At 31.2% G+C, this 12,098-nt stretch overlaps 1 protein-coding gene across 3 annotated transcripts in view; it reads left to right on the plus strand.

Annotated features, from left to right (window-relative positions):
* Positions 1-664: 664 nt before the first annotated feature.
* Positions 665-12,098, plus strand: part of LOC106784441 (teneurin-m) — a 299,650-nt gene continuing 288,216 nt past the window's right edge. For 2 of the 3 annotated variants that reach the window (XM_014743974.1, XM_014743976.1), the window contains exons 1-2: positions 665-940; positions 1,407-1,878. In XM_014743974.1, coding sequence (XP_014599460.1) covers positions 1,866-1,878 — 13 coding nt within the window. In that variant the 5' untranslated portion in view covers positions 665-940; positions 1,407-1,865. The remainder of the gene's footprint in view (positions 941-1,406; positions 1,879-12,098) is intronic. The other variant, XM_014743975.1, reaches the window with a different exon arrangement.

The raw sequence follows: 12,098 nt of genomic DNA on the forward strand, positions 1-12,098 counted from the left end.
GAAAGAGCGAAAAGGGGTGGGGCGGAAGGACCACCAGAGAGAAGAACGGGGGCGATTTAGGGGATGAAACTCGCGCGTGCGTGCGTTCTCGTTTCGCCGTTAAGCGAAGTATTCCATGGAATAAGGAAGATAGAGAGAAAATGATAAAAGAAGATACACATAGATAGAAAAGATAGAACAAAAATAGAGTAAGATAAAAGAATCTAGAAAATTAGAAAAAGAAAAGAAAAAAAATCTAGGTGTGTAGAGGATTGTAAGGGGGTGTCGGAAGGTGGTTAAAGAAATACGAGAAGGGTTAGAAGAAAGGGTATGGAAAAACCATAAGGAGTATGGATAAAGAAAAATAATTGAAAAAACAATTGAATGATCGAACGAACGAAGGAGCGAGGAAGATGATGATGAGTTATAAGAAGAGAAGAAGACGTGATGGTTACAAAGATTGGCTACTACCACGGACTAGTATTATATCAAATAGAATGATAACTGATGGGATGACGATGACAATGACGAGAAACTGATGACAACGATGACGAGGATGATGATGAAGAAGACGACGACGACGACAACGACGACGTCTACGACAACGTCTACGACGACGTCGACGACGACGGCTAGGACGACGGCGCAAAGGTCGCCATGTTGAAACACGCATGCGCCGAACGAGAGTAAGTGCCGCGGACTCGGGTCGAACGAGGAGGTCGGAGTCAGTGCAGTGCCAGCTCCCGATCCGCGAACTTCTATTTCGTGCCGTATCTATTGAAGTTTTGTCACCATCTTCATCACACACATACACACACACACATCTCGTTTGTCTTTCTCTTTCTAATTTTTTATCTTTATATATATGTCTTTATCTCTTTCTATAAATATTTTTATCTCTGACACTGGACACAAATATTTTATCCTATTACTATCCTGATTTTACGATAATTGTATACAAGTAGGTGTATCATTCAGTTTATTGTTTTCTTCTATTTCTTACTATACAATTCTTTATATCAACGCGTTTACCTATACGTATCTTTTTTTTTTTTCTAAATATCTTTTTAATCTATCTTTACTTAGTATTGGTGATGACCATCCTCCCACCCCATGATTTTCTCTAGATAGAACTGGGTGCAGTCGTCGAGACTATCTCTCTCGTTATCCACTCTTATTACAAACGAAAAATACAAAATTCGGTTTCCTTTTCCTGTTATACATCATCCCTTTAACAGTGTACTACTCATGAACTACTTCGATCCTTCTACTAGCTCGTATTATTTCGAGATTTGCTAAACTTTGTTTTCATTATTTTAACATTTTCTTTTCAACCCCCTTTCCTGTACCTTTCTGTTTCTTTATATTTGTATGTATATATATTCGTTCGTTAGATTTACCTTTGATTTTTTCTCTATAATATATAGAATAATAAGAAGATAAATAACGATATTTAACCGGAAAGGGGTGGAAAGTTTAAAAGGAGGGTTTACTTTATTTCTCGAATTTTTTAAACGTGTGTGTACCGGTGCCGGTGTTGTTACTTCAATCACACGTTAGATCGTCCTTGTTGGATACTCGAAGGACAGATTGTGAATAGTGCAACACACAAAGTATTACTCTCCTATTAAATATATGAAAGATCTATGACATAAAGATATAATCGAAAGATTGTAAATATATATTTAAAAGACTAACGTAAACGATAACTAAGGAATTTGGGAAGAAAATTGAAGAGGAGGAAGGAAAAACCCTTAAAGGATCTCAGTGGGCATCGAATGATGGTGATTTAAATTAAAAAAATAAAAAAAAAAGAGTGTTCGTGCAGTGCTCTCTTGTGCAATGATAGAGCCAACTGTTCGAGATCTAGGCATAGACCATCGTAGATGTACCAATCAGGTGAGATTTCTATTATTTTTTTTCTAATTTACAATATTTTTGTTTGATAATGATAACTAGCTATTGTTGTCAATTAATTAAGATTAAATGAGAAAAAAAATGTTAATAGAATGGTTATAGGTAGGGGTTGATTTAGCTCGATAGGCTGTGGCCAGTCGAATTCTGTCGAGTCTTCTCTCTCCCCCCACCCCTACCTTCTACCCCCTTTGATCTCCCCACCACGCCCAACGTTTGACCGGGGCGAACGATGCACCCAAGGTATCCGCCGGGTATAAACACGACCCACTCTCGCTAACCCTTCCTGTGTTTTCCTTTCTTTTTGATTTCTCTTTTTTTTCTCTTTGTTATTGTTATTTGTTTCCCTTTCTTTCTTTCTTTCTTTCCTTCCTTCCTTCTTTCTTTCTTTCTTTCTCTTTCTCATTTTTTATTCTTTTACTCTAGCAACGCGAGCAACGATGTATCTTCGTTGTTTGAGTTCTTTTTTTTTTATTCGTATCTCATTCCTTTTATTGGACTACATTTTTATTGGGGTTTCTGTGTTACACCATAGGATTATTTGTTGTTTTTAATTATTTTATTAGAACAATCTAATGTGATATTTGCATATAGTTATTTGATTATTATTATTGTAATTTTTATATTGATTTATTTATTATATTTTTGTAATTATGTTTTCTTTCAATAAATAGTTGAAATGGAAGATGAAATACTAGGATTGTTTATATTTTTCTACATCACATTTCGATGATAAAAATTAATGAAAATAGTCGTATTAAATTTTGATAATCGTCATTATGATTGATATTAAATTATGATATTTAAAATCACTCTAATATATTGTTCAATTTTCTTTTCTTTTATGAGGCAGATGTTGAAGATATGATATCGGAATTAATTGTTTTAATCCAACAACAGCTTGTCAATATTCAAATTTTTTCAATTATAATTATAAAGATTAACATTAAAATATTTATTTTGAAAGTGACTATACAATTAGATTTTATTTAATCAGTAGAAATATTTATCCAGATATTAATTTATTTTTATCCTTCTCTCTTTCTCTCTCTCTCTCTCTCTCTCGAAGAATAAAAAGTGAAAGATGTTGCAACAGAATAATTTTAATTTTTAATACGATGCATTACGAATATTAAAATACCTCGAACAATATCGTATCATTCTCTTTCGAATAATAATTATATTTATTTTAAACAAAATATGAATATAATATACAATTAGATAGATTTAACAAAAGATAATACCATAAGAGTCAAAAGAAAATCGTTAAAAATATATATATTTAACCGGGAATATTGTTTTTATTTTCTATCGATTTTGAATTCTGATGTCATGCGATCGAGACACGTTTTTTTTATTGAATGATCAAGTTGTGTCGAACGCGGGGGAGGGCGAGGGGGGGGGGTATCCTCTGTTCGGTCTGATTTTACGGCACGAGATGGTTTATTCGTATGGTAGAATTTCGACGGAAAGTCACGTACAACTCGTTGAGCCCCTCTTTTTTGTGTTCTTTTTTTTATTATTTTTATTTTTAGTTTTATTTTATATATCATATATATATATATATAATTTATATATATATATTATTTTTTTTTTCGTTGACCAGTCAACGTCCCATCGATCGCAAACGCGTAAATCGAGACGTGTTATGCCTCCGAGTTCCTTTTTATTATTATTTTTCTTCTATTTTATTAATGTTTCCATTTTTTTTTTCGATATTTACGGTACGACACCGGTGAATAATCGTTCTCTTGAATTTTCTTTAAAGCTTTCCTTTCTTTCGTTCTTAAGTTCGACGTTTGTATTTACGGAAGAATTGTTTACGATTGTGGAAAAACCTAATGCAAGAAATTTAATACTAAAATTCGTGTATACCTTATTTCTATCAATTGGAATTATTTTAGCCAAAATTGAAATAGTGAAGAAAATACAATTTAAATATTTTTTACAAACTGTAGAATTTTTACGAATTATCACATGTTTACAAATTGCAGTACGCAATCGTTTGATTTAGGTTTAGCGTTAAAAATTTATCGGAATATATATTTTTTTTACTTTCAGCTACTTTTAATTTCTTTTTCTTTTCTTTTGTTTTTTTTCCTTTGTACTTTGATAGTTGATTACGATGCTACACGAGAGTTTGATTGTAGTACAAAATCCAAACTTGAGCAGCTTGAAATTTCTTTCGAGAATCGCTTTTAACGAACGGACAATATTCGCGTATCCGTACGCGTTGTTATGGAATTTCAATTTAATCCCGTAACAAATGGTTTCAGCTCAATTGAATTTGCGAAAACGATAACGTATCGAGCGTCGTTAATTAAATGCTTTTCGCAAATCTATGTTAAGTTCTTTTACAAAAAAAAAATAAACGATTATAATATCCTACACTTATTAAATTTAATTCGTTACGATTTAAATATAAAACTTCGAATATCAAGATGACGAACAGAACCAACAAAAAATCAAAAAACTATCCGAAAGAAAGGATTTAGGGGGAATGGTAAATGATGTAAAATGAGAAGTGACACACAAAAATGTAGAAAACCATAAGGGATCGTTTACGTTACCTCATAAGGTTCGAGCTTTTACTCGAGCAAAACGAAATCATAAACCAAAAATAAGAAAGGGATTTGACTTGACGATAGTTATTTTAGGATCATTTAAAAGAAAACAAACGTACGCGAGTTAGAAATATTTTCCTGTTCTCTAAAATACGGTTAAAGAGGTGCGGAAGGAGGGGGGGGGTAGAGGAAGGGGGTAAAGGGGAAGAAAAAACATAGCTATGGTGGCACGTTTTACTAACGTAGACGTGTCGCACGTGTCCTACCAGTTTTGCGACCTTACGAAAATAGTCGCGCGAAAATAATGACACGTGTATTCCTCTCTTTCTCTCTTGGGAATAAAAGAAAGAGACAGCAAAAGGAGAAAGGTATAATTTGTTATCATAGTATTAGTAATATCATACATTTATATACGAATTTACTCACACGTATTGGGTGATTCAAAAAGTTAGGATTACCGAATCGAAAAATATACTTTCATCGAAACAATAAAGATTATCCGTTAATTCGAATATCTAAAAGTTCGATTGTAATTTATTAATAAGTATGATCAATAATTCATGTTTATTGTTCAAATATATTAAATAAAAGAGAAAAGTAGGATAGTAATATTTTTCTTTAACAATATTAATATTGAATATAAACGCGTACGCGTTAATATGAAATTATTATCAATGTTGTAATTGTATTTATTCATTTAATCTTATTAATTATTAAATTGACATTTATAGGACACCATATATATATATTATGTGTTATGTAGAATTCATGGATATGAGTTTGTATTGGGTATGGGGTGTGTCGGCTTTCGGGAGAGATTCATCGGCATTAAGAGCCACTGTCACGTACGTGAATGGTACCGTCATTGGTCTCTTGTAAAGGAGAGATAGAGATAGATAGATAGATAGACAAATAGAGATAGAAAGATAGTGGGGAGAATTACCCATAAACTCTCATCTTCCCTCGAAAGTCGTAATGGACAACGTTTCGTGCCCGCAACGAAATTGCAGTCACCAAGCTAACACAACGATGATTCTAAGTACGGTGACGCGTATAGAATTTAGAATTGCATGAGAAATTACATTAGGTCATACGTATTATTCTTATTATATTTAAATGTCGAAATTATACGCTTTGTTGTTGTTATTGTTGTTGTTAAATTGTTAAATAATTGTTAATAATTATTCTTATAATTATTTCTTCCTTTTTCTTTTTTAATTATTTAAATACGCGCTCATTTTTTAAACTGTCGAATATTTGAGATATTTGAATAAATAATTGTGATGTTAATTCGAAAGAAAAATAATACTTTATAGTCTTTTTATATTTTACGTATTAAGCGTGTAACTCGATAACGTTTTTATATCGTTCGACAAAAAAAAAAGGGATAATTAAATATTTTCAACGATATGATGTCACACTTTGAAGAATGAAAGAAGTACACAAAAGTTCGATGTTACCCGTCAAATCGGATTCTATATAAAATCACGATAAATGAAGTTAATCCGGGTGACGGGTACGGGTGTATATATGTGTCTGTGTGTGTGTGGGGCGGGGGGGGGGGAAGGGGGAAGGGCGCCGGTGATAAAAAAAGAGAAGATTTCTTTTTTTCATTTCATAGTTTTCATTTATAAAAGAGTGCTCGATATCGTTCTTCCATCTCTATTTCTCTTTTTCTAACTCATCTCAAACAAAAATGGAGCCCTTTTCCTAAAAATTACTTTTCCCCTATCGTTAATTACTGCGACTAAAAGGTCATCCTGTGTGCTGTTTTACACTCCTCTGTAACATACATACATATACATATATATATTATTTTAATTTAGCGAGATAAAAATGATGAAGAGAAGAGAAAAAGAGATAGAGAGATAGAAAAAAAAGAAAAAAAAAAAAAAAGAAAAAAGAAAAGAGAGATAGAGATAGAGAGTGTAAAAGACTAATAGTGCGAGTGAGAGAATATGCAATGAGCGTGATATGTAGGTCGAAACGCGATTAACTTCGTAATAACGTATCGAGCGTGTTCCAAGTGCGAATAATAAAGTAGAACTCGATTTTCGTAGGATCGTCATTATTATCGGCTAAAAGCATTTGCACCGAGGCAACGCGTACCACCACCATCACACCACCATCATCACTATCATCACTAACACCACCACTACTAGCACCAGTACCACTATGACTCGCGTGATTTATTTCTTTCAATCCTGACACAAGTGAATACTTTAGAAAAGTCATACGTATTCTACGAATCAAAAAAATACGCAAACCTTCTTCCACCCCCCCCCCACTCTCATCCCTTAAGCTCCATGTATTTTAGTCTAACTTTCTCACATGCAAACACGTGCATGGTAAACTTTATCTCTTATTTTCTTTCTCTCTTTTTCTCACGTACTTTTATTTTTCTTACACACACACACATATATATATACACAAATATTTTCATTACACACTCTTATATAGGAACATATTCTAATTCACAGTTTCTCATAAACGTATATATACTTTTTTCTATTACTATCAAATACACGCATAGAGTTTTTTTTTTTAATAGTGTAGGACACGAACTCTTTTATAAAAAATCTCTCTCTCTCTCTTTTTTTCTCTCATTTTCTCACTTTCATAAAGAAAATCTTCTCTTATTCTCTTTTACTCATATATATATATATATATATATATATATACGATCTATCTTTCTCTTTCTTTTTTTCATTCTTTTACAGAAACGCATTCTCTTTTTCTATCTTAGTTCTTCTTCCACCCTTTCTCATAAACATTATATCTTTATCTCTTGTACAATAAAGACACGTTTAAAGGGAAAAGACGAGTAGTAAAAAGGACGTGTACTTTAAGTCAATTCTTCTTGTATTTTTTCACTCGCAATCTAACACCTTAATATTTTTATTCATTAAATGTATTCTCGATATCTTCCCTTGACTTTTATATACACTTTTTAACATTGACTCATAAAATTAGAAAAAGAACAAAAAGAATTTAATCACGATGAATACAATGGAAGAAGAAGAAGTGAAAGAAAGAAAGAAAGAAAGAAAGAAATAAAAAAAAACGGATTATGATTGTATTGAATTCTGCGAACGTTTAGATAAATTATATCTTTCTATAAGACGATTGAAATCATCATCTGACTCCTCTCTTTTTCCATTCTTAAACGTCTCGAAGTCGAAACTTACGAGGAACAACGACAAATGGCTACGATTAGGTTCTCGGTAAGAGTAGGCAATCAATTGCATTTGATGGAGAACGGTTCGGTGAATACGAGAGTGGCAAACGTTCTTCTCCTTTTCCTTTGCCTTTCGTACCGCCTATTAAAAATACTTAAACCCTTTTTTTCTTATTTTTTTTCTTTTTTTTTTTTCCTATTCTTTTTATTTTTCTTACTTTGGTTACTTTGGTTCGACGACCGAACGAACTGTACGAACTATCGTCGAACGTTGATACGATCGGCATGCGCTAAGATTACATTAGTATGCGTTTGAACACATACATACATGCATACATGTGTGTACGCATTAAAATACACGATTGTCTTTCTACGACTAATTTTATTCTCCATGTTCTTCGACTATTCTATTCTATTCTGTTCTGTTCTGTTCTGTTCTGTTCTATTCTGTTCAATTCAAATGACTCGATGATGGAATGTTCAAGGAAGTATTGTACTTTCTTAGTTACTTGCTTATTTTACTCTTACTTTATACTAGTCGATAGTACTTTAGAATAACTTTTAATCGCGTGGATAGAATCCACGATTATAAATTCTTTATGTTTAAGTAGTGAAAGAGAGAAAGAGAAATATATTAGTTATTCGATTCACACACACACGTTGGATGAATCATTATCAGATGTGTTAACAAGTATATATTATTCGTAAATTATTCTTTATCGTCCTTGTCGTCGTACTTATTCTACAGAACGTTTCAAAAATTGTTTTATCCTATATTGAAAAATTAAGAAAAATTTATGATTATTTATTATTATTAAGATGAACCAAAAGTTCGTGAGTTTTTTTTCTTCTTTTATAAAGTAATTTTATTGACTTCTACAAAATTACACTATCTGAAACAACACAATAAATGCACGAACTTTTGGTTAATCCTAATAATTTGTACCCATTATAGATTTATGATTGTTTCTTTTATACAACGATATTAAATTTGTAGGAATTTGTAAATAAGAAAATATTTCAAATATTACTTTTTTATATATAGTTTATCGTATAATTACATTGATTTAATTTACGTGTCTTAATATATGCGTATATTATGATAATATGTTAAAAATAATGTTACTACACACACAAATAAATATTATATAATACTTTTTAGATTCGTTTAATGTTACCAGATGTTAAATGATCTTTTAAAGTAATCTATCGTAAAAATACGAAGAAATATTTTCCCCGATCTTATATATTTGATCGTAAAATCAATGAAATATTAAATTTTTCCGGCACTCTTGGTATTTTCTAGATAAATGAAAAAAAGGGACAAAAATTGTTACCGCTACGCGAGAGAATTTTTCCCGATCGTGATTACGAGTAATAGGAACACACGCGTACACGTTTATTCTTACCGTTATGTGTAGTAGTAATACTTGCGTGTAGAAATGGTATGCGAGTGCACGCACAAGTACGAAAATTAAAATAGATTTTATCGTTGATATTGTATCGGGTGGTATTTAAACCGCACAAAGACCTGCTTTGTTCTCCTGTTATTTCGTCAATGAATTTCTACAAGAGAAAGAGAGAGAGAGAGAGAGAAAGGATGTTAATTAATCGAAGAATACTTCTGTTTACTCCTATCTTCCATATCGTTGAATTATTCTTTAATTCGTATGAATAATATTTATTCACGAGATGGGAAGCAACATTTAAAGTGGGTTTTTGCTCAAAACAACGTACGATAAAAATAATTCAATCATCTGTTCATCCGTATTCCTTTTCTTTTTTTTTTGTTATAGATCGATTCAACTTATCAGTTGAATATTTTGTTATCGTTGTTATATATATATATATATATAGATATATAAATCTATACGTTTTGCAGAATACGCTCGAAATATTATAGAATACGGATTTATCTCCCGAATGCGGGAAGTTCCGGTCGATCGATCAGCTTTGCTGAACACGGACTACTAACCCGAATCGTGAAACGTTTATAATACCAAACGAAATCGTGTCTTTTGCGGTTCAGATCTCGGAATTGCAAGCATACCATAAATACATAACATACATTCCTACCTTGTTATAATCTAGTCTATGAAACTAATTTCACTTTAACTGTTATAATATGTTTTAAGTGATTTATATAATAGTTGTTTATTTAAATTATTTATTTAATTTTTTTTTCCTATCATAAAACTTACGAATAATTAATTCATTTACGTATATTCTTCTAAAGTTTTTATCTATTATAGAATAATAAGTTTATGTATATTGTACGAAATTATTTGTATTGTTGTGTTGAACTTTTTCGCAATCTTCGATGTGTGTTGTTAAAAATGGATCATCGATCAGAGATACGTGGTGAAACTTGTGATAACATTATCGGACAAAACTTTCGTTTAAATCTAATATCGGATTGTTCGAAAAAGTAACTTCTATTTTCGTGTAAAAATTAAATATAAATAGTACAATCTTTTATTTTCCATTAAAATCAAATTTAAAGTAACTTAATCAATTTCTTTCCATATAGAATTATATCGCATGCATAATCGAATGCATTATATTATAATTCAATTTATACTTTCTTGAAATAATAAATATCAAATCATACTATCACGAAAAACAAACTTATATCCAATCAATTTTTTTCAAATAATTAAAACCAAAAAAAGAAAATAACAATCTCCAAATGTGTTTTACATTCGATTGAATAAAATCCAACGAATTAAACAAAATACAAATTACAATTATTCGCTTTTGTAACTTCGTTTACAATCATTTCATATTAATAATAATAAATAGACATTAATGAGAAGAACGAGTTAAATCCTTTCCAACAAGAAAAAATACATGGTAGGTAATTATTAGATGAATAAGAATAAGAAATAAGAAAAGAAAAGAAATAAAGTATAAAAAAAGGAAGAAAATACAAATGCAAATGCATCTCATATCTAACACATTATATATATATTTATTTATATATAAGTTACCTTAGGAGTAGCAATACCAGACCATCTTTCTCGTCCGACAGGTGCTACTTTTCGCGCTTTTAACAAATTAAAGCCGTGAGACAAAGAGGGGCGTTTTCCGCAGTAAAAACAGCCGTGGGGATATAAAGGGTGAAAGAACGTCATACAGAAATACAAAGAGAAAGAGAGACAGAAACAGAGAAGTAAAGAAAATAAAAACAAAAAATAGAAAAAAAAAAATAAATAAAATACAAAAAAAATAAACAAAAGTATATAGAAGAAGGTAGAATCAAGAAAGAGTGATATACACATACATATATATAAATAGAAAAAGATATAACTAGTGTAGAGAGAAAAATAAAGAATCGGATGTTGCGTGCAACACTCAAGATCGAGAAGGATGAAAAATAAGGAAGAAAACTGAGACGTCAGGCCATTCTCTTTCTCTCTCTCTCTTACTCGCTTTCCACACAGAACCACTTCGCTATTATACTGATTACATTTTCAAATGCGCCTACCCTTCTTCTTCTACTTCTTCTTCTTCTATTTCAAACCTTAGCTATCTTTTTCTTACAACTCTCTCTCTTTCTCAATCTTCCAGTCTTCTTTTTTTTTTTTTAATTTTTTTTTAGTCATTCACTCATACAGTTCATGACACTTCATACAACCTCCACCCTAAATCCCATCCCACCCACTAATCCCCCCTTTCTCTGTCTCTTCTTCTTCTTCATATTTTTTGTATGTCTTTTTGCTTTCTTCTTTTCTTTATGTTTTTTTTTTTCTTACTTAAATCCAATATACTATTCGCTGGGATTCACATAGTCGCTGATTTTATGACACTTCTTGTATATATACTTTACTTTAGACTCTTTTTTTTCCACTTCTTTTATGCCAAGTTTCAAGATACCCTTCTTTTTATGTGCTTACTATACACACGTTTACAGATACCTAGTTTAAGTATTACAGAAATTCATGCTAAGGGTGTATGTGAGTGAATACGTTAAGACATTCACATACTCGGTTACTTTTCTTTTCTATTATATTATTTAGACTTTTCAGAAAGGTGTTGCAAAGGGCTAAGAATGGAAAAGAAAAAGAATGTTTGTATGTATATGTATGTATGTATGTGTGTGCGGATGTAATTGTACGTTGACAACTCATGTTTGTAACTTAAAAGTAACTCAGTTACGATAAAATTGTAATTGTTTGAGAATAATATTATGTTAATCAATTCTTTCTCATCTTTATATTACTAATTTTATATTTTATATTATAAATATAACGAGAAAATAATATTTGAATGAAATAATATGTTAGAATGAATGAATAATATCTAGATAAGTGTGTCATATGATCAAGAGTTTCTCGCTTCCCTTTCATACTCCTAACATTGATCGTCTCTTTTTAAAAGGGCTTTCAATGATCCCTACAAAAGGGAGCCGACACCCGTTCGTTGCACGCGACACGGCACGTGTGACCAAACCCGTTCGCACG

This window comes from Polistes canadensis, unplaced genomic scaffold, assembly GCF_001313835.1.
Source record: "Polistes canadensis isolate GaletaPanama2010 unplaced genomic scaffold, ASM131383v1 scaffold_35, whole genome shotgun sequence".
Taxonomy (NCBI): Eukaryota; Metazoa; Arthropoda; class Insecta; order Hymenoptera; family Vespidae; genus Polistes; species Polistes canadensis.